Source organism: Alternaria alternata (genome assembly GCF_001642055.1).
Source record: "Alternaria alternata strain SRC1lrK2f unplaced genomic scaffold CC77scaffold_11, whole genome shotgun sequence".
Taxonomy (NCBI): Eukaryota; Fungi; Ascomycota; class Dothideomycetes; order Pleosporales; family Pleosporaceae; genus Alternaria; species Alternaria alternata.
In genome coordinates, this window is record NW_017306200.1 from 694,956 (window position 1) to 721,532 (window position 26,577).

At 52.1% G+C, this 26,577-nt stretch overlaps 8 protein-coding genes across 8 annotated transcripts; 3 read left to right on the forward strand and 5 right to left on the reverse strand.

Annotated features, from left to right (window-relative positions):
- Positions 1 to 39: 39 nt before the first annotated feature.
- CC77DRAFT_1020822 (hypothetical protein) lies at positions 40 to 13,660 on the reverse strand. The gene is made up of 2 exons (XM_018525143.1): positions 13,013 to 13,660; positions 40 to 12,962 (listed from the first exon to the last, which is right to left on the reverse strand). Exons 1-2 carry the CDS (start codon positions 13,302 to 13,304, stop codon positions 232 to 234), a joined length of 13,023 nt encoding a protein of 4,340 aa, XP_018385731.1. The 5' UTR covers positions 13,305 to 13,660; the 3' UTR covers positions 40 to 231.
- Positions 13,661 to 13,753: 93 nt separating this feature from the next.
- CC77DRAFT_1095180 (chloride channel protein 3) lies at positions 13,754 to 16,766 on the reverse strand. The gene is made up of 2 exons (XM_018529781.1): positions 15,561 to 16,766; positions 13,754 to 15,506 (listed from the first exon to the last, which is right to left on the reverse strand). The coding sequence occupies exons 1-2, from the start codon at positions 16,662 to 16,664 to the stop codon at positions 13,884 to 13,886; spliced, it is 2,727 nt and encodes a 908-aa protein (XP_018385732.1). The 5' UTR covers positions 16,665 to 16,766; the 3' UTR covers positions 13,754 to 13,883.
- A 481-nt stretch (positions 16,767 to 17,247) lies between these two features.
- On the reverse strand, positions 17,248 to 19,491 carry CC77DRAFT_989978 (GMP synthase). The gene is made up of 2 exons (XM_018536300.1): positions 17,487 to 19,491; positions 17,248 to 17,436 (listed from the first exon to the last, which is right to left on the reverse strand). Exons 1-2 carry the CDS (start codon positions 19,072 to 19,074, stop codon positions 17,399 to 17,401), a joined length of 1,626 nt encoding a protein of 541 aa, XP_018385733.1. The 5' UTR covers positions 19,075 to 19,491; the 3' UTR covers positions 17,248 to 17,398.
- A 127-nt stretch (positions 19,492 to 19,618) lies between these two features.
- On the forward strand, positions 19,619 to 20,714 carry CC77DRAFT_989979 (hypothetical protein). The gene is made up of 3 exons (XM_018536301.1): positions 19,619 to 19,769; positions 19,826 to 20,062; positions 20,114 to 20,714. The coding sequence occupies exons 1-3, from the start codon at positions 19,674 to 19,676 to the stop codon at positions 20,657 to 20,659; spliced, it is 879 nt and encodes a 292-aa protein (XP_018385734.1). The 5' UTR covers positions 19,619 to 19,673; the 3' UTR covers positions 20,660 to 20,714.
- On the reverse strand, positions 20,442 to 21,839 carry CC77DRAFT_1020827 (ubiquinol-cytochrome c reductase iron-sulfur subunit). Its single transcript, XM_018525144.1, has 4 exons — positions 21,529 to 21,839; positions 21,281 to 21,369; positions 21,076 to 21,226; positions 20,442 to 21,024 (listed from the first exon to the last, which is right to left on the reverse strand). Exons 1-4 carry the CDS (start codon positions 21,806 to 21,808, stop codon positions 20,843 to 20,845), a joined length of 702 nt encoding a protein of 233 aa, XP_018385735.1. The 5' UTR covers positions 21,809 to 21,839; the 3' UTR covers positions 20,442 to 20,842.
- A 119-nt stretch (positions 21,840 to 21,958) lies between these two features.
- On the forward strand, positions 21,959 to 23,350 carry CC77DRAFT_1020829 (hypothetical protein). Its single transcript, XM_018525145.1, has one exon. It carries the CDS (start codon positions 22,404 to 22,406, stop codon positions 23,220 to 23,222), a length of 819 nt encoding a protein of 272 aa, XP_018385736.1. The 5' UTR covers positions 21,959 to 22,403; the 3' UTR covers positions 23,223 to 23,350.
- A 23-nt stretch (positions 23,351 to 23,373) lies between these two features.
- CC77DRAFT_119432 (hypothetical protein) lies at positions 23,374 to 24,463 on the reverse strand. The gene is made up of 2 exons (XM_018530132.1): positions 24,259 to 24,463; positions 23,374 to 24,171 (listed from the first exon to the last, which is right to left on the reverse strand). The coding sequence occupies exons 1-2, from the start codon at positions 24,320 to 24,322 to the stop codon at positions 23,525 to 23,527; spliced, it is 711 nt and encodes a 236-aa protein (XP_018385737.1). The 5' UTR covers positions 24,323 to 24,463; the 3' UTR covers positions 23,374 to 23,524.
- A 331-nt stretch (positions 24,464 to 24,794) lies between these two features.
- Positions 24,795 to 26,313, forward strand: CC77DRAFT_936276 (carboxypeptidase Y precursor; the record flags this gene model as incomplete). The annotated part of the gene is made up of 2 exons (XM_018534484.1): positions 24,795 to 25,376; positions 25,429 to 26,313. The coding sequence occupies 2 exons, from the start codon at positions 24,795 to 24,797 to the stop codon at positions 26,311 to 26,313; spliced, it is 1,467 nt and encodes a 488-aa protein (XP_018385738.1).
- Positions 26,314 to 26,577: the final 264 nt, after the last annotated feature.

Consider the following 26,577-nt stretch of genomic DNA (forward strand, 5'->3'; position numbering starts at 1 on the left):
GCCAATTAGATAGCATAGTCACGTTCAACAGATACTATGGCAACAAATAGACTTTAATATAGAAATTCCTGAGTATACGAACAGACTAATGATCCCACTGGGCATTCCTTTGAACTGTCATACTCTCTCATAGCCCCCTTATAGAACGCCTTGTAACAGATGCTAATGACTGCAAACAAAGGAAAAGAAAACGCGTCGCTCATCAGAGCACGCATACTACACATGGCTAAGCTAAACCTCTATCTCAGTCTCAGCCTCGGCCATGACCTGCTCTCCCTCATCCAACATATCCAAAACCCTCTTCAAACCACCAACCATGTTATTCGCCTGGCCCACCAACAACAACTTCTCCGCATTCGCCGGCAGACCCAGATAAGTAGGTGGCTCACGCTCAGGAAGGTCGTTGACCCAGCCCATGAATTCCTTCCAGCTGGTCGTGCTGGGTAGTTCAAGGCCGTCGCTATGCTCAGTATCCTTAACAATCTTGAAGTTGTCTTCGAATGCAGCGGGCGTCATGCAAGCGTCGACGAGAGAAGCGAGTATACGCCAGTCTTCTGCGTCGTCGATCTTGCCGCCGTACATCTCAGTGATGAGGATGCGGAGCATCTCCCATGGGATCTTGGTGGGGGCGATGTTGGATCGACCTTGCGCGATAGTGTCGATCCAGGTGTCGATGATGAAACTGCAGCATTCGTAGTCACTGTCATTGAACTCCCAGAAACCCTTCCATCCCAGTGTCGGTGCGTACCGGAGACGCTCTTGAATGACCGCATGGAGGAAGGATAAGAGAAGGTAGACACGCGCCTTCTCCACGGGTTGCTTGTTAGCCTTCTCGGCCAAAGAAGATAGCGAGTCCTTCATGTTGGCGCGAACTCCAGCAGGCTGCTCGTAAGAAAGAACACGAGAGGCGCGAAGAAGGTTGACTGGGATCTTTGGACTGGATTCCATGGACAGGAAGAGGCGGAAGTCAGGGTTGGGCTTGAGGGCTTCGAGACGCTTCTCGAGTGATTGCAACCACTGAGGAGCAAGATGGACGTTCTTGACAAGAACCCAGTTTCCAGTGGTGGCGGCGTTGGCGATAGCTTTGTCGGCTGACGCGGCACCTTCGTTGGAACCCATGGCAATGTTGGAGCAAATGACTTGTTCCCTCTCTACAAGATTGTCGACCTTGTAACTTGCGTCGAATCCAGGGCTGGAGCTGAGCGCCACCGGTGTGACCGCGTTGACTTGCTTGACGATATCGCCCAGATCACCACTTGCATCTAAGATACCCTTGCCAAACACTTCAGTAACGAAACGCTCAACAGCGGGCACGAAGCGGTCCACACGGAATAGCTTGACCAGGACAAGAGCTCGCAGGAGCTTGTCGAATTTGGCCAGATCTTCTGGCCAAGCCTGCGGTACGTGTCGTTCTCCCATCTCTTCGTTGAGGAAAGCATCCCACGCGCTATCTTCGATCTTCTCCAACTCCTCCTTGAACATTGGAATCTTGCTCGCACGCTCCATGGCCTCTTGTTTGCGTTCGGTCTCGGTTGATACGTCAATACCCTTGAGGTCGGGGTCGAGAATTTGGTCGATGTGTGTCTTGTCCATCTTGTAGGGCGCTGCTTGCACGAGAAGCATGGCAAATGTGACACGGTCCTTCTGTAGCAAGGAAAGCGATGTGCGACGGTATGCATCCACGAAGAGCTCGGTAACAATCTGCTCGATACGAGCAGCATGGCCCGTGATAGAACCGTTACGAACCTTGCGTAGCACAGTCTCGAAGATCTGAGTAAAGTATTGGAGCGAGAACTGGTAGAAGTGATTGAGATGATGCAGTTGCTCCAGCACAGCAAAGATAGCTGCGCAAGAACGAGCTACCACAGTGTACTCCTTGGTAATGTTCTCCACCTCGGTCATAACACCAGTGGTCTCGGAAACCTTGTCCGAAATGTCCTTGGCCTCCTTCTTGAGCGTCTCGAGCGTTTCGATGACGCGGTCGTCATCCAGAATGTTGCCGCGCGACTCGTTGAGGGCTTGGAGCAATCGCTTCTCGAGCTGACGAAGATGGACCGCAAACTCTCCTTGCATCTTGATGAGGTTAGATCGGCGCTCGTCGACATCGGGGCGCTCGGATTTGAGGACTTCATTGAGTGTCTGTGTTTGCAAACTGCTCTGCGTGACTGTGAAGTTGACAAATGTGGTACGACTGCAGATATCGGGAGCGAAATTGGCCGAGGGATCGCGTGTCGAGAGGTACAAACGGAAAGACGGCGAAAAGTCAATCTCCTGCTTGCCAAGTTGAATAAGCACACGACCTCCAGTCTTCTGGTACTCCTTGTTGAGGACGTGGTTGAGGATAGGGTCCAGATGTTCGGCATCCTGGATCAAGATCGGGTTACCGAAACGCAAAGAGCTCTCGAGCTGCTTCGTGAATGAGTCATCCAGGAAACTGGTCACTGTGAGACGGCGGTCCTTGCATTCATTCTGCAAGAACTCTGTGGTCCTACCAGAAGGATCGATGATCAGCGGGTAACGGTTGAACCTCTCGAGAATGATGGCGTTCTCCGTACACAGGTCATCCACTGGTAAACCATTGTGTTGCCAGTTCAGGCGGTCATCAGCAGTCGATAGATACTCCGTGAATGGGTTTGTTGGCTTGAAGCTGATTCCAGAGTGCTTGAGATGATCATACCAATCTTCTGTAAGAGCTTTCCTGTACTGCTGATCGTAGTAACCGGCATAGGCGATGAATGCAGCCGCAACTAAGACGTCGCCGACGATAGTATCGATCTGAGAGTCGAATGACTTGCTGCTCTCTTCCCATCGAACGCGTTCGGAGGACAAGCTGTCGAGAAGGCGTACACTGCGATCAACCTTGAATTGAACAGTCGACATCTCCGTCTTGATGGCCTGGGTCTCGCTGATCAGAGCGGCGTATTCGGTCTTGTACCGGCCGATACTCTCCTCGAGGTTCTGGATGAGGAGCTGGGTCTCCTTCGCACCCTCTTCTGTCTTCTGTAGCTCCACCTGAAGCTGATCGACTTCAGCACGTAGGGGTCCGACTCGGTCAAGAATATCTGAGTAAGTAACTTGAGCAGACACCCACTGTACGAGAGGACCACAGGCTTTGGAAGCGCGGTTGACCTTCTCGAAAGTAAAGTCCTCTTGAGAAAGGTATTCCTTCTGCATCTTCCTACGATGGGCTGCCGTCATCTGCCTCTCGTTGTCGAACTGCACGATACTGGCGATGAAGTCGTCACGCCTAACAATGGAAACAATGGTCTTCCAACTGTCGGGCTTATGTCCAAGAATCGTGCAGACAGCTTCCAGCGCAAGCTTGACACCAGCGGGAGGGTTCTGCATAGATCGAACTTCAGTCAGATGTTGTCGCTTGATGTTTTGCACACTCTTCTGTGCCTCCAAGACAGCCGGTTCGGCAGCTGCCAAGTCATGCTCTACCACCTCTTGTCGCTTCTGAATCTCTTCCTTGTCCTTGGCAAGTTGCGCTTGCATCTTGATCGACCCAGCCTTCTTCTGTTCCGCCTCGTTCTGATCCGCAATCATGCGCTGCAGCTTCTCATTTGCTTCAGCATCCTTCTTAGTAAGCTGTGTTTGTTTCTCGGCAAGGCTTGCTCGCAATTCCTTGACCTTGTCGAATGTCTCACGAAGCTTCTCCAGACCGACGTTGAGATGGCGCTGCTGTTCCTCAAGGTCCTCGCGCTTCTCGTTGTAGAGCTTGACATACTGTGCAACAAAGTCCAGGAAGTGACGCGGCGTGAGGTACATCTTCCTGTTTTGTGTCTTCTGCAACTTCGCGTTCTTGCTGCGTAATGAGTGGTGTACTGCGACCATGGCGTTGACCACGCTCTCGCGATGAGATGGTGGGAGGGTAAGTCCACGATAGGCGACTGGAATGCTATCTGGCGCAACGTAGTTTGCGCGGTCGAGATCGACAGACTGTGTAAGCTCGGAGCTGACTTGGTACAGAGCCTGATCAGACCAGTCTCCGAACCAGTTGAGCACGCAACGGTTGAAAAGAGCGGGACTGGTAGCTGCCTTTGATGACAGGCCTTCCTCGGGAGGGTTCATAGTGAACACCACGTGGAGGTTCTTGACAATCTGCTCCGTGAACCACTTGTACAACTCTTCCTGTGAGTCGAGAATGATACCTTGTCGCTGCGCACCCTCTTTGATAGCAGTAAGCAGAGAAGCATACTCATCACCCTCAAACAGACCAGGAACCTCCGCGTTTGCCAAGAGGGTGTTCATGCGTTCGAGGAAACCGGAATCAAGAACGTTAGCTTCGTCCATGATGAAGCAGATCTTTTCTCCCTTGCAACCGCATCGTCGAAGAACAGTACGCAAGTCTTCGTCGAAGTCTTCGCCAGAGTACTTTCCGTGAACCTTGATCTGGTAGACACTCAGACCGTTCATCCAGGCGACGAAGCGCGACAGTGTCGTCTTTCCGGAGCCGCTGACACCGATAAGAATAAGATGACCTTGTGGTTGACGGAAGACACGGTCGATGCGGAGAACATGCTCGAGCACGTCGTTGAACAGAATGAGTGGTACGTCCACCTCTTCCTCGCAGAAGGTTCGGAGACGAGCCTTGACAAACTCTCGGAGTTGCTCGCGCTCAACCGGCACGTAATTCTTGGATAGCCAGTTGGAGAAGAGGATGGGGCCACCGAGAGCTTTCTCCTCGTCGATAGTAGGGAAGTGTTCAGCCGCGATACGGTGGACGCATTCTTCGGTCCATTGTCTCTCTTCTTCTGCGATAAGTCGATCCTGGAATAAGCGTAGTGCTTCATGTGCCCAGATACGGACAAGGCCTTCAATTGGCAAGCTCTCAAGTGGTCGTAGAGCCTCATAGATACCACGTACCCATCGAGTAAGCTCACGGGGGGAGTAAACATAGTGTGGTTGAATGTCTGGCGTGAAGCGCTTTTGCGACTCTGCGTAGAGTTGTACCATGGCCCTGGTAAGAGCGTCTGCATATCCTCGTAAAGTCGGGATGATCTTGAGCACGGCAGTATTGAAGGTACCGTAAATCTGCAGAAGCGATTGCTGTCCGGGGTAGTCGACCATAATAAGCGGAGCATGACGCAAGAACCTGAGTCCCATCGGCGTACGCCCAGCATCTGTGGGAGGGTTACAAGCGCCAACGAATTGTATGCGATCTAGAGTAACCCAAGTCTTGTCAGACGTCCTCCAGAAACCGTTGTGCTCAACCAGCTGTCGCAAGAAGGAGATCGCTCGCTGAGTACCGTACTTGTCGGGTGCAGGCAAGTTGATCTCATCACAGAAGATTACCAGCCAACGGCCGACTTGAGTAGGCGTAAGCTGAACACCATTGAGAGTCTTCTTGTACTCGCAGTATTGCTCGAATGTCTTGATGAGAAGATCCGGTGTAGTCGCACTAGAGAAGTTGAGACCTACAACCTGCATGTTGGGTAGCTTTCGGAGTGCGCTGAACAGTGTCATGGTCTTTCCGGAACCTGGAGGACCGCAAAGCAAGAGTGGCTTGTGCTCTGCGAGCCAAGAGTAGAGAACGTCCTCGTGACGGACCGTGTCCAGCGTCGGAATAACCACATCAGTCTGAGTGACGGAATGGGTGTTGACCTCAACATTCGGTACCTGACTCTGCCAAGTATCCCATTCTGGCTTGTCAGGCTTGACATCGTAATCGATGAGTGAAGTAGATTCGTTGAGGGTGGGAAGCTCGACGTCGGTGAGGCCAGCGATAAGGTCTCCAAATTGCTTGCGCTCCATCAGAGGGCAGTCACCAACTAAAGCCCACACCAAAGCAATAAGCATCTTTTTCGCTAGATAAGTCTCCATCTTGTCGTCCTCAAGAGAGAAGTCCGGGTGCTGCACATTGTACTCTAGGACATTGCGACAAGCCTTGTTGAGCAGAGAGAACAGCGTATTGAGCGCACGAATGTCGGTGTACTCCATGATGTGCTTGAACTTCCTAGCCATGCTAAGGGCTTTCTCGATGAACCGATCCTGGGTGAGCTTGATGTGCAGGAAGTCGGCGATTAGACCCTGGGTGGTCATTGTCTTCTGAGACATCTGGCCTGGAGCAACCGAATCGTCTTCAATGTCCTCGAATGGTGTAGTCTTGAGGTGTTCAATGTAGTTCTTGATCATCATATCGACCTCCACAGTGTCGTCGCTGAACCAGACCATACCACAACGGGAGACAGTAGCAAGAGTGGCGTACTTGAGGGTCTCAACTTCGAACATGATGCGAACGTTAGAAGGCAAATTGAGACGCTCTCCGTTTGGCAGGGTGAGGAGCTTGTTGTCGTCAAGCACGGAATTCAAGTTCTCGACCCACTCGGGGTCAACATCTCCGTCGAATACGATCCAATGGCGCTTAGTGTCCTCACCACGGAGGTTGTCGACAATCTTGCGCAGGATACTCGTGAAGAGACCGTCGGTCCATTCGCGAGTAGTGCTGTCAAGAGTTCCATAAAGCTGCTCCTTTGACATGACCTTGGGATCAATGACGTGACAGACTCCTTCTACACCCTCTACGGCTTGTAGAGCGGAAAGAAGGGTTCTCCAGGCCGCAGACTTTCCGGATCCGGAAGAACCGACCATCATGACACCGTGGTGCAACTTCTGAATCTGGTAGAGTTGAATGATCTTGGTCATCCAAGAATCACTAACCACGAGCTTTGACTCAGCGGCGCACTTGTGGATAGCCTCAGTCAACTGATCAAGCGGCGCAGGGATGTATTCAACACCAGGGAATGACTCTTCTTGGATGGCCATCATGAGCTCAACATCAGAGCGAATGAGCTTTGGTGCCATGGTCTCTCGCAAACTCTGGATGATGATTTGAGGCTCCATGCTCGCTTCGTCTAGGGTCTGGGAGTCTTGCTGAGCGGCGATACGGGCTCGCTTCAAACCACCAGAGCTAACAAGTACACTCTTCAATGCACGAAGACCAAAGTCGTAATGAGCTTGCTTGGAAAGACCCCCTGAGCACCTGTCGAAGAATGGTACAACCTGTTTCGATAATTCCTTGGCCTGAGAGAAACCTTGGGAGTAGAGCATAACTTCTGCAATAAGTTCCTTGTCGGGCTTGGACATGGCGACACTTCGGAAGAGCTTCTTGAGATTGTCAGGCAAGTTCGATCGACCCGCGTAACCAGGGTTCATGGTAATGAAGACACCAGTGTTGCCGTTGACTTTCAATTGACGACCAATAAGTTCGATCTGGGACTTCTCATCCTCAGCACCCTTCTTGAGACCCAGCTGGATGTTCTGGATCTGCTGCGACACAGCTGAAAGAATACGCTCCTCCAAACGGTTGAACTCGTCGAAACAACCCCAAGCTCCGACCTGACAGATACCAAGGAAGATACGACCCATGGCCTGGAAATCGAATGTGTCGTCACAGCAGAAAACCAGGGTAAATCGTCCAAGTTGTACACCGAGAGCTTTGACAGACTCGGTCTTTCCAGTACCAGCGGGACCGTATGGTGAGCCACCAAGTCGTTGGCAGAGCGCCTGTGTGAGGGTGAGGAAACAGCGATCGGTAAGAGGTGTGCGTACGAGGCGGTCCGCAACACCCAAGTACTCAAAGCCGTAGTCGAGGACTGCATTTGCCATCTTGATCCTCAATCGCTGTAGTAGATCATTGCCGGGCTCATATACATATCGCATGCACAGTAGCCACATGTGGTGGGTGGGTGATCGAGCGCCAACCTTCTCAAGCTTGTGGATGACATCTCGCTGGTGAACGAACTCGGTGATAAGATCCTCGCATTTACGGCGTTGGATGGGTTCAAGATCACCCAGAACAGCTGTAGCGAGCAGCTTCAAGACGTTGACTTGTTTCTCATACAACTGAGGCAAGGTCGTTCCCTCCTCAGCGAGAGACTTCTCCACAGCATGAGTCCACGCAATTTGTGTTCCAAGGACGACCACTTGGGTAGGGTACTTGGCGATGTAATCAGTGAAAGCCTGAGCATCCATTGTGTCCGGTTCGATGAGCTGAGCGAACTCTTCGTAAGCTTCGAAAGTCAACTCAGCCAGTGTAGACTTCATGTTAGCCTCTAGTGCACCAAGCCACTCGTTGATCCTAGGTGTCTTGACAAGCGAAATTTCTTTGCGAAGCGTGACCTCTTCTCCTTCCTTGGACGTGAACCCTTGAATCACGCCATCCTCGTCTGTGATGAGTCCAGAAATACCAGCGAACATCTTCCGCAGATGTTTGGCAATACGGAGAACGTCGTTACTGTTACCGATGATTTCCAGCAGGTCTTCGTCACCAACGAAGTAGAATCGAGGGAATGACACACGCTCGCGCTCCAGGTACTCTCCGAGAGCCTTCTGAATCTTGTTCAGGAGTTCAGCAAGGCGCTCTAATGACTTCTGCACACCAGAGATGTTGAGAACTTCGAGCACAAAAGGCTGTCGCGAGACCTTCTTCATAACTGACAAGAATTCAGAGTTGATGTTCTGGAAACGAGCCGACTCCATGGGCAAGAGGTGCTTAATGTCAGCGTTACCAGTGAACACACCCTCCAGGTAAACCCATTGGCGTTGTACATCAATCCATACGTCGAACAGGACGTGTACACGGTTGAGCTTGTCCTCCCAAGACGATGCTTCTTCCTCGAACTCCTTGTAGTAAGGCGAGTGGCGCATAGCCTGTAGTGAGTTGAGGTTCTCGCTGCACTTGGCAAAGAGGTCGTCCCATCCCCTGATAAGACGGCACTTGTTCTGGTAGTTGACAAGCTCCAGAGCATAATTCTGCCAGGTCTCGCGAACCTGCTTGAGAAATTCTTCCAGTGCCATCTCGCCAGCTGCCTGAGTAATGACATCTCGGATGATCTTCTCGCTGGGACCAAGCTTGAGATCCCAAACATCACCGAGGGTCATGGATATTGCGGAGTAACGCTTGTGTGGTCTCAGGTTCTTGAAAATTCTAACCCAATGGCGCTCTTTGACGGCATCAGAGCGCAGCTCTGCAAGGATGGCATTCTCTTTGAGAAGTTGCTTCAGTGTAGTTTGAACATACTCGAAAGCCTGGTACTGTCGCATCCGACTAGGCATGTCCTTGGTCATCTTGAGTAGGTTATCAAGATTCTGTCGCAGCTTGCGGGGCTGGATACTGGTCCACAATACCTCACGGAGGTCGTCAATGCTGGCCCAAATCGTGCCGAGCGCGGACCAGACGGACTTGAAGTCTTGTACTTCCTCCAGCAGGGTCTCCAGTGCGTTCTCCGGAGACGGTGGCAATCCAAGAGCTTCCTTGGCTTTGGAAATGTTGCTGGACTCGCTCTGCAGCTGGTTGAGCTTCTGATCAAACTTAGCAAGAATGGCAGAGGCATCAGCTGGCGCCAGGTTGCCTGCGACAGGTTTGTCTTCCGCCCACTCTCCGGTGATGTCCATGATCTTCTGGTTGACGACCTTGTCTTCGGCAGCAATCTTAGCGCGCAGAGCGTCTGCTTGATCGTTCGCGATCTTGGTCTTTCTCTCCAAGACCTCGTTCAGCGTCTGCCATTCATGGTCGATTTGTTCCATCTGCAGCCAGTCAGAGGGAAACTGGTAACGCTGTCGCGCCAAAGTCGCTTGACCCTGGCGGAATGTGGAAATCTCTGGTTCCCACTCGAGGACCTTCCTCTTGCATTGTTGGACTGTGGTAATGAACGATACAGCCTGAGCAGTGGACGAAGCCTCCAGTGTCTGCATCTCAAGATCTTTGCGTGCCTTCTCGATCTGCACATACACGTCGTTCATGCGCTGGCCCAGTCTACTAGCGAACTTGGTAAGGATTTCCTGCTGCCATTGGTCGTACTTGGCGTTGACCTTGACCTGCACTTGGTCATAATCGACGGTGACATATCCGAACTGGCGACTGATATCGGAGTTGTCAAATGTAGCACGAGTCTTACGAATCTCCTGGAGAAGTTGTAGCCATCGGGAGAGATCCTCACCAAGGATGTCATAGACGTGCTCAGACTGCAGATCCCATAGGGACTGGAATTGAAGCCACTCGTCAACATAAGATGAGATGTCACGGAGCTTGCCCTCAACGGCGCCATATACTTCGATCAGCGAATCGGTGCATCGGCTTGGCAGGTCGGAGAATTGGCTGACCGAGGTGTCATTAGTTGCTTCAAGTCGGATCTCGTATCGTGAAGCCTTGATCTTCTGAAGGGTGCAGATGATGGCGAGCCATTGCTGAAGCTGCTCAAGCCAGCTTGCTCGGGCGAATTCCACTGGCGGGCTGAGGTAGATGACTTGGTTTCGCATAGTAATCTCAAGAGTTAACCGTGCAAGAGTTGGCTTCACCTCGGGTACCTCTATCGAGACGGCTTCACTGACTTGACGTCGATTTCCGTCTTCTTCGTCGATATTATTGAAGACCTCGATCCACAAAGCGATAGCTCGACTAAGACGGACCAACAGAATGGACTCAATGCGCGCGTTCATGTCAGATACCCAAGAAGCAAGGTTGGCATAGCTCTCAAGGTTAAGCTGGTCAATGGACTTCTGGATGGTCTCTAGGTTTTGTTGGAAAGCCTCCTTGGTGTATGGGCAAGTCTCCAAATCCTTCAACGATTTCTCGACCGCAGCGTTGATGTTGACGAGTGTTGCGACCTTGAGTTGAAGTAGCGATGTCGTAGCCGCAAAGTCACGGACAAACTGAACATGCTTGCTCTCACTACGAACGCTTCCACCTCCAACGGGAAAGCCGGATTGTCGGACGTGGAGATCGTAAGCATGCACGAAAGACTCCCACTTTAGAGGAACACCTTTGCCGACAAGTGCTTGCACCTCGTTAACATAGTTGTTAAGCAAGAGAGCAACTCCTCCCATCTCAGCGATGGAGCGCAGGGTCTGAGTGTAGGTGCGAACGCTTTCCATGAGACTAACAGCGTAAGGGTACACACGCTTGGCCTCCTTCGAGATGTTGTTGATGCCGTGGGGCACTTGGTAGCCGCGCCAAGTCAGATTACGAACTTCCTTGAACAGCGCAATGACTTGTGCATCAAAGTTGACGTTCAGCTCCAAGATGTTTCCTGCGGCACGGTTCCTGCTGACAAGGAAAAGACGTCCGGAGATCTGGAGTTTCCTCCTAGCCACCTCTTGGAGCCAGGACTCGAAGATCGGTCGGGTGTCGAGCTTCTTCTTGAACATACTGCTCTCAGCCTGGAGCTTCTGTCCTTCAGCGTGAAGCGCCCAGTCCTTGCCCAGGATATCTTCGACCTTGCCCATGTAGCTCTCTAATTGTGTTTCAATCTGTCGAGCCCAGATAACAGCGCCAGAAACCGGGGGGAAGTCACGGAGCTGCGCCATGGCATGGGCTTCAGAGTTACCGTACTGACGCTTGAAGCGCTCATGAAGTGCCAAGATATCCTGCTTGACGTTCTCAATGAGCTGCGTCTGGTATTCGGAGATGGCACCTCGAATTTTCGGTCGGACGAAAAGTGGGTTGAACTTGGAGAAGACGCGGAACATCTCGCTGGCGGTCTTAGCAGTACCAAGACGGTCTCGAAGCCTAGCGATGATGGAGTTCTCAACACGAGAAGTACGCTCGTTGTACTTTTGCTCTGCTTGTTCGAAAAGGCGCGTGCCTTCAGGTGAGACATCCAGCACATCGACGTCCTTGAGGACATCGTAGGCTTCCTTGACCTCCTTTACAGCGTCCACGTCACCAATCTCCTCGATGATAACCGCCTCCTTGGCTGGGGCACTCTCGGACAACGAGGATTGCGAGCCCAGGACGTTGACAATGGTTCGCTGGAGCTGCTCGTGGTTCTTGCGGAATGTCGTGATGTAGCGAATGCGCTCTTCCGTCTCTTTGTGCCTAGCTGCAATCTTGATCGGGATGAACTTCTCGTTCCTTCGCCTAGTCACTTCACGAGCAACATTGGTGAATTCCTTGACGTTCTCTTCCCATGTACGCCAGATGCTCTCTGCAACAGCCATGATGGCCTGAAATTCGGGGTAATCCATGTGCATGAGTGTCTTGCCATGTAGGAGGTTATGGAGCTGTTTGTCGAGGTCGCCGGAAATAGCTTCAACAAGAGGAAGGGCTCGGCGGACAGGGTAGGGGCAGATGCGAAGCTTCTTGTTCATGTGGCTGAAGATGGATTGAATCGCCTCCTGTACCGCTTGTAGTGAGGTTGAAGACAACAGCTGGTCCAGAGGAAATTCTCGCATGAGCTGGTTGTACTTCTGCACCAGATCCGTGCTCTCCTTGAGCCCAGTGTCTGCGCTGAAGCTGACGGTAGCTTGGAAACGCTTCGCGTTCTTCAACACGTCCAAAGTGAGCCTAACACCGGGACTACCCAACTGCGTCTCAATGTCTTGTAGCCTTGACTCCATGGAGATCCAGAAATTAATCTCTTGCGCTGCAGTTCCAGTAGACACATCTCGAGATGTCTTGGTGATTGTCTGTATCGATTTGATCCAACCATTGACTGTCGACTGCAGTCCGTTAAGGAAGCTACTGTCTTGTACGATTGCGGCAGGGATGAGTTCCGGAGAGGGTTTCACGCCACGCTGACTAGCATCATCCAGCGCACTCTGGATAAGCGGGTGGAGAGGCAGTAGCAGCTCCGGAATCTCCACATTCTGCTCGAGGTTGCCCAAACTGACAGCCAGCTCCGCAATCTTCTTCCTTGTCGCCGAAATTCCCGTCCTAGCATCGTTGTCGCCCTTGCTGTATTTCCCCGCCAGATCGCGTTGGCTCTTGGTGTAGGTGTCAAAGTACGGCTCGACCGCAGACTGAATGAGAGAACGAAGAAACTCATAGGGAGTGCCATCGGGCGAAGAAGCGTTATTAGAAAGTATAAAGCCGGGCAACGTCTGAATAAGGACCTGCTGGCTAAGGGGTATCGCGGGGTCTATGGGTATCGGTCGCTTCGAAATAACAACAAATGCTGCACAAGTAGGAGAAGCCGTAATCTCGGTCGAAATGGTATAGGTAAAATGCTGGGTCGCCCCTGCTGCTTGTGTCAGTTTGGACGTTCCTTCCTCTTCGCAGGGTACTTGCCGTTTGCGCCATCCATGCCATCGATACGGGGTTCATCTGCCCGGTCTTTCACAATGTACAGCGCTGACTGCCCCTCGGAGGCGAAGCGGGCGCATCGCTGCAGCGTGTCCTGTAGCTTGGCGCTGGACAGCAGACTACCGGGTGCAAATAGATCCTCTTTCGAGGCTCCCAAGCTGACGTCAAGGACCTTTTCCAGGTGGTCGACGATGATCTGGGGGTCTATCGAGGGCGGTGAGGGACTGGGTGTGCGTATGCTGCCGTTGGGCGCCCCTGGGTTCAAGGGTCCCTCCATATTGATTGTTTATCGCGTTTGTGTTGCTATGAAGACATGTGGTTTGCGCTTCTAGCGGAGTAGTGAGGGACGGGAGTCGGAGAGATTGCTAGTTGTGAACAAGCACTTGGTAAGGCGGCGGTGATGGTGATGGTGCCTCTGTCTGAGTATATTTCCCCAGTAGGTGCACGCGAAGTAGACGCGCACGGCCGTCACACGCTTATCCTGACTAGCGGCAGCGGCAGGGGAAGCGGAGAGATCGTCGTCTGATTGGCTCTTGAATTTGGTACGTATGCAGTACTACTGGAAGGCGTGGGAATTGGTGTAGCCGTTAAACCGCGTTGTATGCAGGAGCTGTTGCTGTGGTTACTTTTTGCACGTCCAGCAGTTGCTCGCTCCCACACAGAAAGCGGCGAATACCGACAGGCAATGACAGCTCACCACGTGCAAAGTAAGCTAACGTCGGCTCCACTTTCTAAGCTAACTTCTGAACCCACCCGCTCCTTTCATCTCAGGTTTGCAAGGCTGGCACGGAGGTTTGAGCATAGCAGTTCTCATGAACAGGCGTATGCGCCAGACTCTGATTCGGGGACACATGCACTATCTATCTCTCCCTCTATCTTCCAACTCCACATCCCTACCTTGTCCAATATTATCGTCATCGTCATCCCCATCTCCGACGGCAAATGTCCCATCAACTCTGTCATCGTGACCACTCTCTCTCCTAATACCTCTCGCGTCCCTAGCAGTCGCAGCCGTAGGACTTGCCAACCTAACCTCACCCACTTCCTTCAAGCCGATTCTCCTTCTGCCCCAGTTTACCACTGTCCTCCCCCAACTCGCTAATCTCTCCATACCCTCATCGCCATTCCCTGTTCCACCACCGTGTCCACCTCCAGCCTCAACTTTGAACTGGTACTTCAGACAGTCCTTGATGGTAATGAGACCAGTTAGACGGCCGCGATATTCGATCAAAACGACCCGTGGACCCATTTTCTTGAACAGCTCCATAACGGTTTCGAGGGGTAGGCGGGGATGCACTGAGAGTGGTGTTGGATCGATATAGCGGGTGAAGTCTAATGAGGTTTGAGAAGAGGTTGTGGGTATGGAGTCAAACGTTGTGTTGGGTGCTGATGCTGATGTGCCGCTTGCAGCTCGGGAACTGGTGTTGCTAGCAGGAGAAGAAGATGTGAAATAACATTTTGCGTGACCCGGAGCCTGCTGTTCGATTTTGGCGCGATCAATAGCATAGCGTAGTTCTGTTCTGCCGATGTAGCCGACGAGTGTCTTCGTCTTCATGTCCTCCACAATAGGGTAGCCTTGGTAGGCGTTTTCATTCATTAGACGTTCCATCTGACGAAGTTCCATACCTGTGGCTGGTAGACAGACCACGCGGCTGGACATGACTTGGCTAACAGGAACACCAAAGGTGTGTTCTTCTTTGCTGTCGAGGAACGGATAGCCGTTCAGGTAGATCATGCGGTCTGCGATTCCACCATGACCAAAACGTTCGCTAACTGCTTTTGTAACACCCACGACTATCATTGTGGGGAGAATGTATGTCAATGCGCCGGTGATCTCGAACATGATGACCACGACGCTAACCGTGATGTGCATGATGCCACTGAGAGCCGCCGCTGCGCCGAGGAAGGCGTAGGTGCCTGGTGTGATACAAGCTCCATCTGGATCGCAGGCCGAGAAGAAAGCTGAGCCAGGGAAAGATTCGTGCAGAGCTTGAACGCAGATACCGATCATACGACCAAAAGCGGCGCCGATGGCCATACTAGGCACGAAGATGCCAGCAGGCACTTTACACCCGAACGATATAACGACCAACAGGGTGCGTAGGACCGTTGCAATGGCAAGGGTTCCAACATTGTGCCAGCGATGGTTCGCATCACAAAGACGGTCATAGCCCTTGTCGCCCTCACACTCCTGAAACAGAATCTCCATACTCTCTGTCATATCGATCCTCAAGAACATGTTCGGATAGCAGATAACACCAGTGATAACAGCTAGCGTAACAGCCTCTGTAATGGGGTATGCCGAAAGATACTTCTTGCGAAAGACTTGCATCTTGAGATTCCATTTGATGACGAAAGCACCATAGAGGCCGCCAAAGACACCGATGATGATGTAGAAGAGGATTTCGAAAAAGTGCCAGGAGCGGTCATACGAGACGTTGAACATGACGAGCTGGCCGGTTCGGAAAGGATTCATAGCCTAGAGATACGTCAGCCTCAACATAGATGTGATGTTCACATCCATCAGACTTACAGACAGAACCGCCGTAGCAACTAGCGCACAGAAATAACTCCTCCAAAGTGTCTTGAGTGGAAACTGATTGCTCATCTCCTCAAGTGAGAACAGCACACCTCCAATTGGACTTCCAAATGCTACACCTACACCTGCTGCCGCACTCGCACATAAGATCTCTCTCGTCTTGGCCGCGTTCCTTCTGTACTTGTCGAAGAACCTACTGATCACATTACCCGTACATACGGCATAATGCACACTAGGCCCTTCCTTGCCGACCGACAGCCCCGACGCAATAGCAAGCGGCAGGCCAATCGACTTGATGAAAAGCGTGGTGAAGCCTAGGAAGCCCTTCATAACGAAGCCCGCGATTATGCACTTCATCTCTGAGATACCCGAACCAGCTGCATACGGTGCGAAGCTCTTGACCAGCCTTGCCGCGGTAAAGGAGAACAGAGCTGCGAACATGATGTAGAGAACGTAATTCGCTGGCCAAAATCCACTCCAGCGTTTCCACTCAGGGCAACCACCTTCGGCACCCCAGCAACAGAAACTCTCGTTGAGGTAAAAGGCTGTAGTGCAATGTCCCAGTTTGATATCACTCAGCCATTCAGTGATAATATTGAGGAAGGCAGCGTTGAGACCTATCGCAGCGCCAACAAGCGTAACGACAATCCACGCTTGGCCTGCATCGTATGCTTCGGCGATCTTCCGCCTCCATTTCCCTTGTCCTCGGCCTAGGAACACTTTCGCGGTCCTGCCATCTTTCCGCACACCGATGCTATCTCTTTCACGCCGGCGCGCTTTCCGTCGCAGTTGTTCGCGGGCAGCGTCTTGAACCCAGTCTATCGTTGTGAAGTCTTCATACCGCTTGATCTCTGCTATCTCTTCGACAATGGCCGCATCAGTATGTGTAGTTTCTGCAGCCTCAGGGTCATCATGGTCAGGGTCGAGGGACAGGAAGGATTGGCCTGTTGTGCGCCGCCGGAGAGAAGGTGCAAAAGACGTGGAGCGTGAGGGCTGATTGGGGCGCGAGGACGGACGGCGCGTGGACTGGGGACGGAGGGGTGTAGGCTGTTGGGAGGATTGGCGGGCGCGTGAGCCAGAGGATGAGGAACGATTCATCGCATCGTCATTGAAGGGGGTTTTCTTCGCGTGGGAAGAGCGTGGATCAAGTGGCCTGGTTGTTTCGAAGTTTGGAGTTTGGCGTGGCTGCGTATCATCTGGGAGCTATCTCATGCAAGGGTCCCTCCCGTCCCAGCTCCAGATCGACGTCTCGGGAGTCCGATCATGCACAGCCACACTTGCGAAGACATGAACCAAGAAAGATCGTTTTCTCCATATTGTGACTACAAGGTATCTTGAACGTCTTTGCTAGGTTCTAGATTCGTGAATAGGTTGACACAGTGTAGCGCATGCCTCAGGGCTCAATTTACCTAGATCCAATTCCATCATGGTCGGATCAATTTTTGGAGACAGGAAACATCAGCTATTCTACAAGAAAATTCCCAAGTCGATACCACGACACGAAGGGAAGCTCATACGTTTCAAGTCGTATTTATACACTACTTTCAAGGGATACAACATATTTTGTATACCGAAATCTCACAGTGGATTACAACAGATACCTTTAGGGTGCTTTTTGGTGCCAGTCACATTTCACACTGCATACGCTTCTCCACAGCAAGCTTCTTCACACAGCACTTCGGCAGCACTTCGGTATTGAATTGAAAAGTTGTATTTCACTTCATCGTGACTTATACAGGGGTATCATATGTCTAAAAACCTTCATATCTGAATCTGGCTTGCCGGCTACATCTACTTCGTGCACTTACGCACAACTCCATCACGCGGCATGTCTACTCCATCTCAATAGTACCGGGAGGCTTGCTCGTGACTAGAACATGTCAGTATTTGTCTCAGTGAGGTCGCATCCGTCAGACTTACTGTCGTATACCACACGGCAAACTCCGTTCACCTCGTTCACGATCCTCCTGCTAACCCTCTTGAGGAACTCGCCATCGAAGGGGTACCAGTCCGCTGTCATGAAATCACTTGTCTCAACAGCTCTCAACGCGATGACCTGGTCGTGAACTCGCTTGTCACCCATGACACCAACCGCCTTGACAGGCAGAAGCGCAGCGAACGCCTGACTAATCTTCTTGTACAGACCCGCGGCCTTGATCTCCTCGATGAAGATGTTATCAGCTTCCCGCGCAATGCGGACTTGCTCGCGTGTGACCTCACCCAGGATGCGGATTGCGATACCTGGACCGGGGAACGGGTGGCGCCAGACGAGGTCTTCGGGGATACCGAGCTCCTTGCCCAGCTCACGGACCTCATCCTTGAAAAGCTCACGTAGAGGCTCGATGACCTTGAGCTTCATGTCCTTTGGTAGACCACCGACATTGTGGTGTGTCTTGATGGTTTGAGAAGGGCCCTTGAAGGAGAGCGACTCGATGACGTCAGGGTAGAGGGTACCTTGAAGGAGCCATTCGATATCACCAGCGTTGGCAGATTCGTGAGCTTCTGCTTTGATCTTTTCGGCTTGCTTCTGGAAGACCTCGATAAAAGTGTTGCCGATGATCTTGCGCTTCTTCTCGGGGTCGTCAGTTACGCCCTTGAGGCGGTCGAGGAAGAGGTCGGACGCGTCGATGACGGTCAGGTTGATGCCCAGGCCCTCGTCGAGCGTCTTCTTCACTTGAACGGCTTCGTTGAGTCGCAGGACGCCGTTATCGACCATGACGGCGTGGAAGCGGTCGCCAATGGCCTCCTTCATCAGCTTTGCAGCAACAGTCGAGTCGACGCCACCACTGACGGCACCGATGACCTGTCCCTTGTCGCCCACCAACTTCCTGATACGCGTGATCTCCTGATCGACGAACTTGCTCATAGTCCAGTTGGTGTTGGCCTCGCAGATGTCGATGGCGAAGTTCTTCAACAGAACCTTACCCTTCTTTGTGTGTGTAACCTCAGGGTGGAACTGAATGCCGTAGTACTTCTTGGTGCTGTGCGCAATACCTGCAAATGGCGCGTTGGTAGTTGTCGCAACCGTCATGAAGTCCTGAGGCATGTGGCTCAGCTTGTCACCATGGCTCATCCAGACCTCGAGATCGTTGCCCAAGTCCTTGAACAGCTGGTCCATGTGTCCACCGTGACTCTCAACCTTCAGGTTCGCGTGTCCGTATTCCCTCTTCTCGCCAGCAGCTACGCCAGCGTTCTTTCCAAAGTGCCACGCCATCTCTTGTAATCCGTAGCATATTCCCAGGATCGGTACGCCGAGATCGAAAACAGCGTGGTCGACGTGTGGTGCGCCTTCCTCGTAGACGGAGTACGGGCCACCGGAGAGAATAACTCCCTTGGGGGTGAAGGGCAGATCAGCGATCTTGGTAGTGCATGGCAGCATCTCAGAGTATACATTGAGTTCGCGGAGGCGGCGCGTAATCAGATGCGTGTACTGGGAGCCGAAGTCGAGTACCAGGATGGTATCGAACGTCTTGTGGGGAGGAATTGGGTCCGAGTTGTCGGTCGCCATTTTGAAATAGAGAATCGATGTAGTAGAAGTAGAACAGGGAGAGAGAAGTGAAAGAGAAAGGAAAGAAAGAGGGAGACGGGTATCTGGGGAAGGAAGAAGGTCTAATAGTGGGATGCTTTGTGACTGATTCTCACAAAATTTTAGCGGGGCAGGGTCTTGCCTAGTATCTCCATCGATCCTCTGGTACGAAGAAAGGCCGGACGTCTAAGCCGGATTGCTGCCTGGATACAGAGGAACTACACAGAATAGTAGCCCAGAGAATTGCACGGTTGATATCATGCAAGTGTAATGCTACGAACGATTGTGAATCCTTTTGGGGTATCTTGTCTCTATGAGGTACCCCTCGAAAGACGAGCCCCCTTGTACAAGCACTTGATCCATGTAGCTGGAATATGTTTAATTGACTAACCATCGCTTCTGATTCGAAGACAAAATATGCGACATAGTTGCAGAGTCTCTGTGATTGAGCATGTTACCCCCAGGGCGGGGCTGAAGAATTATTCCACAGCCTATCGATAACAAACGTAGTTGCATCGCGCGCAAAGTCGCGTACCCACTGACCTCACCAACCCTGCTCATACTTTCCACACATCTACACAATGGCGAAACGAAAGTCTGAGAGAGATCCCGAAGAGCTTCCCGATGCATCGGACAAGCGCAAACAGAACGATGACGACGAGTCGGGCAGCGACGAGGTATGCGCCTTCCCTGCTAAGGTCTTCTCACGATGCGCCTGCTCACAAATTCGTAGGACATGGATATGGTGAACGTCGACTTTGAATGGTTCGACCCGCAGCCAGCGGTTGATTTCCACGGCCTCAAGAACCTTTTGCGCCAACTCCTCGATGTTGATTCGCAGTTGTTCAACCTCTCTGAACTCGCGGATATTATATTATCGCAACCGCTACTCGGCAGCACAGTCAAGGTCGATGGCAATGAGACGGATCCGTACGCCTTCCTTACCGTCCTGAACCTAGAGACACACAAGGTATGACCTCTCCATACGAGATGTGCCCATTCATATGCTAACGGCAAACAGGACAAAAAGGTAATCCAAGATTTGACAACCTACCTCTCGAAGAAGTCTGCGCCGATCCCAACACTCCCACCTCTCCTCACAACCACGTCCTCCGCGCAAATCGGCCTCATCTTGACCGAGCGCTTCATAAACATGCCCCATGAAATCGTACCACCAATGTACACGATGCTTCTGGAAGAAATTCAGTGGGCGGTTGAGGAAAAGGAACCTTACACATTCACACACTACCTCGTCTTGTCCAAATGTTATTCCGAGATACAGAGTCAGCTGCCGAGCGAAGACGCACCACCAAGCAAGAAGAAGAACAAGAAGGCCGATGTGGGTGAGGAGACATTCTATTTCCATCCCGAGGACGAAGTACTGCACAAACATGCCGTGGGATACACGAGCTTTGAGTATGATACACCGGTGGATGAGGGCGCGAGTGACAGCAAGAGAGCGTTTCAAGAGCTGGGAGTTAAGCCCAAGGGACACATGGTGTTGATTGAAGCAGACAAGTTCAAGGGCGCTGTGGAGGCTGTAAAAACATTCTTGAACGGGCAGTAGATATGGAATCATACATGCATCCACCCAACAATAGAACCAAAGATGGCCAAGATTGACTCTGACTGGTGTTACATTGCAAGGACACAAGCTGAATCTATGTGAATCAAACCGTAGGAAATTGATGCTCGCTCCTATACACACAAGTTGACATCACCGCTGTCCACCACTGAAGAATTGTTCTGCTTAACCAATGACGACCTTGCCCTCCTCAGGGAAGTCGTATGCGGGAATCTCCAGGTTGAGCGGGGCAGGTCCCTTTCTTATGCGGCCAGAGATGTCGTAGTGGGAACCGTGGCAAGGGCAGAACCAGCCTCCAAAGTCACCAGCCTCACCAATGGGGACACATCCCAGATGGGTGCAGACACCTAGTATTGTCAGTTATGACTCGCAGACTGAATCTTGTATGCCTGACGTACCCAACATGATCAACCACTCGGGCTTCTGGACACGGTCCTTGTCGGGCTGGGGGTCACGGAGAGACTCCCACTTGGTGTCGTCGGCCTCCTTGATCTCGGATTCGGTGCGGTGTCGGATGAAGACGGGCTTGCCTCGCCACTTGATAATGACCTGCTCTCGTCAGCTCCAGTGTCCAAGTATTCCACATCGAACTGCGGAACTTACGTTCTTGCCCTCGGGAATGGCAGCGAGGTCGATTTCTACCTTGGCCTGGGCCAAAACGTCGGCGGAGGCGGACATGTTGACGAGGAAGTCTGTTGGGCGCAGTCGTTAGCCGTCCGGTCTTCATCAATTCGCGATCCAAATCATCTCCAAAATAGCCAATTGCTCTCCACCAGCTCCGAATATGCAGCATCGGGCGTTTCCAGTATTTTCCACCCCTCCGCTGGGCTATCGCATGGCTAGGGACCTACCCTGGACAGTCGCCTTCGCGCCAAGCGCACTCAGCGCACCCATGGTTCCGACCATGAAGTACTGGAACATCTTGGGGCCTGTCTCGCCTCCCTTATTCCTGTACGCAGCGAACGAGGGGATCTTGGTCGTGTCTGGGCCGCCCTTGAAGGGGCTGTCGAACGAGGAAGCCGAGGCGTTGCGGGTCTGCAGAGCGGTGGTGCCGGCCGCCCGAGCGACGGGCATCTGGTGAGCGGTCCATGAACGTGCAATGGCACGGGTTGTGTTGGCGAGGGCGGGCATCGTGGACGCGGGTGGGCGGTGGGCGGTGTCGTTGATGGGGGAGAGCTCGGGTTGAGTATGTCGAAGTTTTGGCGGTTTGGCAAGGAGCGTTATGTCAGGTGTCGTGTGATTGGTCGGCCGCTCTCCGCCGCATCGCCATATTCACCTGCAGCGTCATCGGCCAACATCACTACGAGCCTCACACATTGTCTGATATCCATGTCGCATTCAATCCCTTCATCAGAACGGCCATGGGATTCTAGTAAGTCGTGTTTGTGGTTCCTTGCAAGAGTGAGCAACGGCGTGTCCCCAGTATCACCCATAGAATCCTGGCTCGAAGCCAGCATCAACGCTTCAAGATTGTCAAATCATACCAAGTCTATTCCCATCCCTCTCTCTTGAGCACACCATCGCAGGTGAAACAGTTTGTGGTTTGGGCAAGCATTCCGACTTGATTGTCTTGGCGACTGCCTGGATGCTACCTATCTAGGTAGGTACAACCGTCTTTGAATCTATGCAATAGTCTTCCAAATTCAATTCTCCCCGCTTCAAGTACCCTCGCTTTTCACTTTGAGAACTCTGCTACAACAAAGCTTTCTGTTTGAAATACCACATCATGTCTCCCAACGACTCTAACATTAGATCTTACTTTGTGTCCAAGGAAGGAATCAAACCTAGGACAAAAGCCAGAGAAATCGACGAAGGATCAATTGATCGACCGCCAATGTCGACTGCTACAAAGCCACAAGACAAAGGCAAACGCAAGAGGAAACTATCAGGATCCTCATCCCCAGTACTCGAGAAGCGACGAGATACGGGGCTCTCAGAGGACGATACACCACCGCGCCACTTCTCGCACAAAGACTGCTCTTCATACCAGTTGCCCCCATCATCACTCTTGTCTGAGATGCCCAATACCACTCTCATCCTCACCCATCACACCGGAAACATCTTCGCCGCTCCCCCACATACTTTGCTAATACACGCTTGCAATACCCAAGGCGCCTGGGGCAGTGGGATAGCCAAAGCCTTTAAAGTCGAGTATCCAAAAGCCTACGCAATATATCATGCCTTCTGCACGAAAGAGCACCTTTTGAAGTCTCGACCTGTTCCCACTGGCACCGCCCTTTTAATTCCGCCTGTTGATGCTGGACACCAGCACTGGATCGGTTGCCTGTTCACAAGCGCAAAGTACGGAAAGGGCAAGGACAAGCCAGATGTTATTGTTGGGAATACCAAGCCAGCTATGGAAATGTTGCTGGAGCTGGCGAAGATGGCGGGTGAGATCGAAAGTGTCAGGATGTGCAAAATCAATAGCGGGAAATTCGGAGTCGAGTGGGAGCGGACGGTGGGAGTACTGGAGAGAATTGTAGTGAGGGACGACTGGAAGGCTACTGTGGAGGTTTGGGACCCGGACACGGAATTGAAGGAGTAGAAGGCTGACGAGGGAGTTGAAGAAAGTATGAGACACATGCGAGCAGAAGCAGAGGGACAATCTAATCTGGGGTGTAGCAGAATTGGAACATCCCGCTTTGCTCAGAAGTAATGTATACAACTTCACATTCACGTATCCCGTTGGTTTACTTTCCATGTTCTTACATGAAGTCCTGATGCAGATCGTTGTTCAAACAACCCAGCGCTATTCCCATGATATATCCAGCTAACGCCGTTATGCAATGCAAGATAACATTCGTCTAGAACGTCGCCTCTCTCTCTGCTCTTCACGTCCTAGCGGATTCACTTTTGACCATTAATCGCAGTAAATCCACCGGTTGACCGCCTAGCTTCTGGACTCTTGCTTGCACTCGCCGTAGGTTGGCGAGGTGGGCCGCGCATCTCCATCTCGATTTGCATCGCTGCAGCGTCCTCTTCTGGCTCGCTGTCCTCTACCCGCTCGACCTCCTGGTCGACCTCCATGGCATCGGGCGTCTCGTCTGGTTTCGCTGGCGTAGGCGAGATGGTTGCATCGCCGTTGGTAGGCGTCTCTGTGTCCTTGTCCTTACCCGCGCCCACCTCGGCCGTGTCAACAGGGCCATCCAATGTCTTCTGTCCATTCACCACTCCGTCCTTCTGACCATCCTTGTCCTTCTTCTTAGCGTCCTCCTTCTCTTTCTCTTCCAGCTTCTTCTTCACGGTTCCCCATGTGCTCGTCTTGGGCGCAACATCGACCAAGAACTCTAGATTATCCGTCTTCGCTATCGCACTGCTGACATCGCGGTATTGGATGTTGCGCCGTGGCTTACGTTCGGCTTTGACAACATTGTGTGTAGTTTGCGCAAGGTGCTGAATGAACATTTCTGTCGCTAGTGCGATGGCAAAGGCGGCATTCTTGGAGGTTGTAATGCGTTCGGGGTCCGCTTGTATGATCTTTTGCACGCGTGCGACTGTGCCGTGTGTTAGAATGGTCGCCTACTATGAGGATGGGTGAGAGGACAGGAGTGAGAGTAAGATGTGAATAGGCCATTACTTACGAGGAAGCGATACATGGCCCGTAATCTCCTTGTTTGGCGCTATTGGTGTATTGTTGTAAGGCATAGTGAAAGAAGCAGCGACTGCTTGGTTTGAATGCGCGTAGGGTCGATGGGTTATGTTTGGGTGGTGCTTGATCCTAGGTGTTATCCAAAATGTCGATAGCAGCTCGTATGTATCGAAGGTACGACTTGACGCGGTTAGATCGCGCAGAATAGGCAGGGTGGGGGTGAAGTCGCGTGTGGTAGTAGTGGTGAAGTACGTTCGCAGAGCCAAATGCTCACACCCCTGCTCAATCGCCGCGGGCCTCCAACCGAAGACGACGGAGCGTCATCTGGCGGTGGCTACCTAGGTACCTTTCGTAAGGACCAACCTCCTTTCCTTCTCACCTCTTTCATACCTCCTTGGTGATACCCAGACCTGTGCTACGTATCTGTGAGATTTCCACCTTGCATTGATCTCTATTGAATCGTGTTTCGGTGCCTCTCGTCTCGTGTTGAACAACGCCATTACCGCCCATCAGGGTACCCTGCCAACCATGAAGCTCTCCATCCTCGGGCTGCTCTCCGCGACCGCAACAGCATCCTTGTTTTCGCAAGTGCCATTCCAGGAGAAACCAGAAGCAGAAGGCTTTCAGATCTACCAAAGCCAATTCTCAGAGCACCACTCTATCCGGATTAAGCAGCAACAAAACAGCACCATTTGTGATGCACGCTCCAAACAGTACACAGGCTGGCTGGACATCGGCTCAAAGCATATCTTTTTCTGGTACTTCGAGTCCCAAGATAAACCCTCTGAAGACCCGCTCCTGCTATGGCTAACAGGAGGACCGGGTGGTTCAGGCATGATTGGATTGCTGGGCGAGCTGGGGCCTTGCCTCATCAATGAGTCTGGAAATGGAACCGTGTACAACAAATATGGATGGAGCAAGAATGCCAACATTATATTCGTCGATCAGCCCGCTGGTGTTGGTTTTAGTTACGTCGACGAGGGAATCCCGCTTCCAGCGACGAGCTTCACAGCTGCAGAGGATATGCATCACTTTCTGCAGCTGTTCACCAGCGACGTATTCCCAGATCTTAGCAATAGGGACTTCCACATAACGGGAGAAAGTTATGCTGTACGTCTATGTTGCCGCTACCATTTACCAGACATGGGCTGATCACCAACAGGGCCATTACGTCCCAACACTCGGCGCCGAGATTGTCTCGAAGAACCTAGCTTATCCTAAGCGGCCTCAGGTCAACCTCAAGTCGACTTTTACAGGAAACGCATTTGTCTCGCCCAGAGATACTGCATTTGGTTTCTGGGAAACTCTATGCACGACAAACCCCGGTGTCGAGAGTCCCATCTTCAACCAGACCCGCTGCGACATCATGGCTACTAACCTTCCTCGTTGCATGGAGCTAACTAACGTGTGCTATAACCATCCGGACCCAGCCATATGTATTGCGGCTGAAGAAGTGTGCATGTACGGTGTTATTCTCTACTATGACGGCGAGGCTGGAGCGGGAGGTCGCAATCGATTCGACATCACGGATGGCTGCGAGACGAAAGACGAATTGTGCTACCCTGAGATGCAGAGGATACAAGATTACATGAACACGCCAGATGTTTGGAATGCACTGAGCGTACCCCAAGCCGTGAAAAACTTCACGGGACTCTCCTACGATATCGCATGGGCTTTTGCCCTCACCGGTGATGGAGTCCTAAGCACGCAACCTCAGGTCTTGTATCTTCTTGAGCACGGCATCGATGTGCTCTTCTACCAGGGTAATTTGGATCTTGCTTGCAACACGGCAGGTAACCTACAATGGGCCAACACGATGCAATGGAAGGGTCAACCTGCGTTTGTTGCGCAGCCAAAGCGATCGTGGGAGAACGAGGGGAAGGAGGTGGGGTGGTTCAAGGAAGTTAAGACAACGACTGCAAGTGGGCGAGATACGACATTTGCGTTCGCTACAGTGGACGGAGCAGGCCATATGGTGCCAATGAACAAGCCGAAGGAAGCGCTGGCCTTGGTCGATAGATGGATCAGGAAGAGGAGCTACGCGTAATTGTCGCGTGATTGATGCATATCGCGTTCTGCGTCAAAGTTGCGTCTCGCCCATCGGGAACGCTCCGTGATCGCAATATGCAAGCTTAAATCAGCCTCAGGCACCACATCGGCCTCATGCATGTCATCAGGCTTCTCGCGTTTGGTGCCCGAAATATCCATGGGTGGTGTTTGTTTTCCCCACCATGATGTAATTGCTACCAGCTACGTCATCATGGGTCCTAGCCTCTGCGCAAACTTCAGAACCTTAATAAAGAGGGGAGAA

Coding starts and splice junctions, on each gene's coding strand:
- CC77DRAFT_1095180 (XM_018529781.1), bottom strand. CDS start 16,664: ATGAATCGTTCCTCATCCTCTGGCTCACGCGCCCGCCAATCCTCCCAA. Junction 15,507..15,560: donor TTGCTACGGCGGTTCTGTCT/GTAAGTCTGATG, acceptor ACGTATCTCTAG/GCTATGAATCCTTTCCGAAC.
- CC77DRAFT_989978 (XM_018536300.1), bottom strand. CDS start 19,074: ATGGCGACCGACAACTCGGACCCAATTCCTCCCCACAAGACGTTCGAT. Junction 17,437..17,486: donor TTGCCGTGTGGTATACGACA/GTAAGTCTGACG, acceptor GACATGTTCTAG/TCACGAGCAAGCCTCCCGGT.
- CC77DRAFT_1020822 (XM_018525143.1), bottom strand. CDS start 13,304: ATGGAGGGACCCTTGAACCCAGGGGCGCCCAACGGCAGCATACGCACA. Junction 12,963..13,012: donor TGGCATGGATGGCGCAAACG/GCAAGTACCCTG, acceptor CACAAGCAGCAG/GGGCGACCCAGCATTTTACC.
- CC77DRAFT_1020827 (XM_018525144.1), bottom strand. CDS start 21,808: ATGCCCGCCCTCGCCAACACAACCCGTGCCATTGCACGTTCATGGACC. Junction 21,370..21,528: donor CGCGAAGGCGACTGTCCAGG/GTAGGTCCCTAG, acceptor TGCGCCCAACAG/ACTTCCTCGTCAACATGTCC. Junction 21,025..21,075: donor CGAGTGGTTGATCATGTTGG/GTACGTCAGGCA, acceptor TGACAATACTAG/GTGTCTGCACCCATCTGGGA.
- CC77DRAFT_989979 (XM_018536301.1), top strand. CDS start 19,674: ATGGCGAAACGAAAGTCTGAGAGAGATCCCGAAGAGCTTCCCGATGCA. Junction 19,770..19,825: donor ACGAGTCGGGCAGCGACGAG/GTATGCGCCTTC, acceptor ACAAATTCGTAG/GACATGGATATGGTGAACGT. Junction 20,063..20,113: donor TGAACCTAGAGACACACAAG/GTATGACCTCTC, acceptor AACGGCAAACAG/GACAAAAAGGTAATCCAAGA.
- CC77DRAFT_1020829 (XM_018525145.1), top strand. CDS start 22,404: ATGTCTCCCAACGACTCTAACATTAGATCTTACTTTGTGTCCAAGGAA.
- CC77DRAFT_119432 (XM_018530132.1), bottom strand. CDS start 24,322: ATGCCTTACAACAATACACCAATAGCGCCAAACAAGGAGATTACGGGC. Junction 24,172..24,258: donor GGGCCATGTATCGCTTCCTC/GTAAGTAATGGC, acceptor CACACGGCACAG/TCGCACGCGTGCAAAAGATC.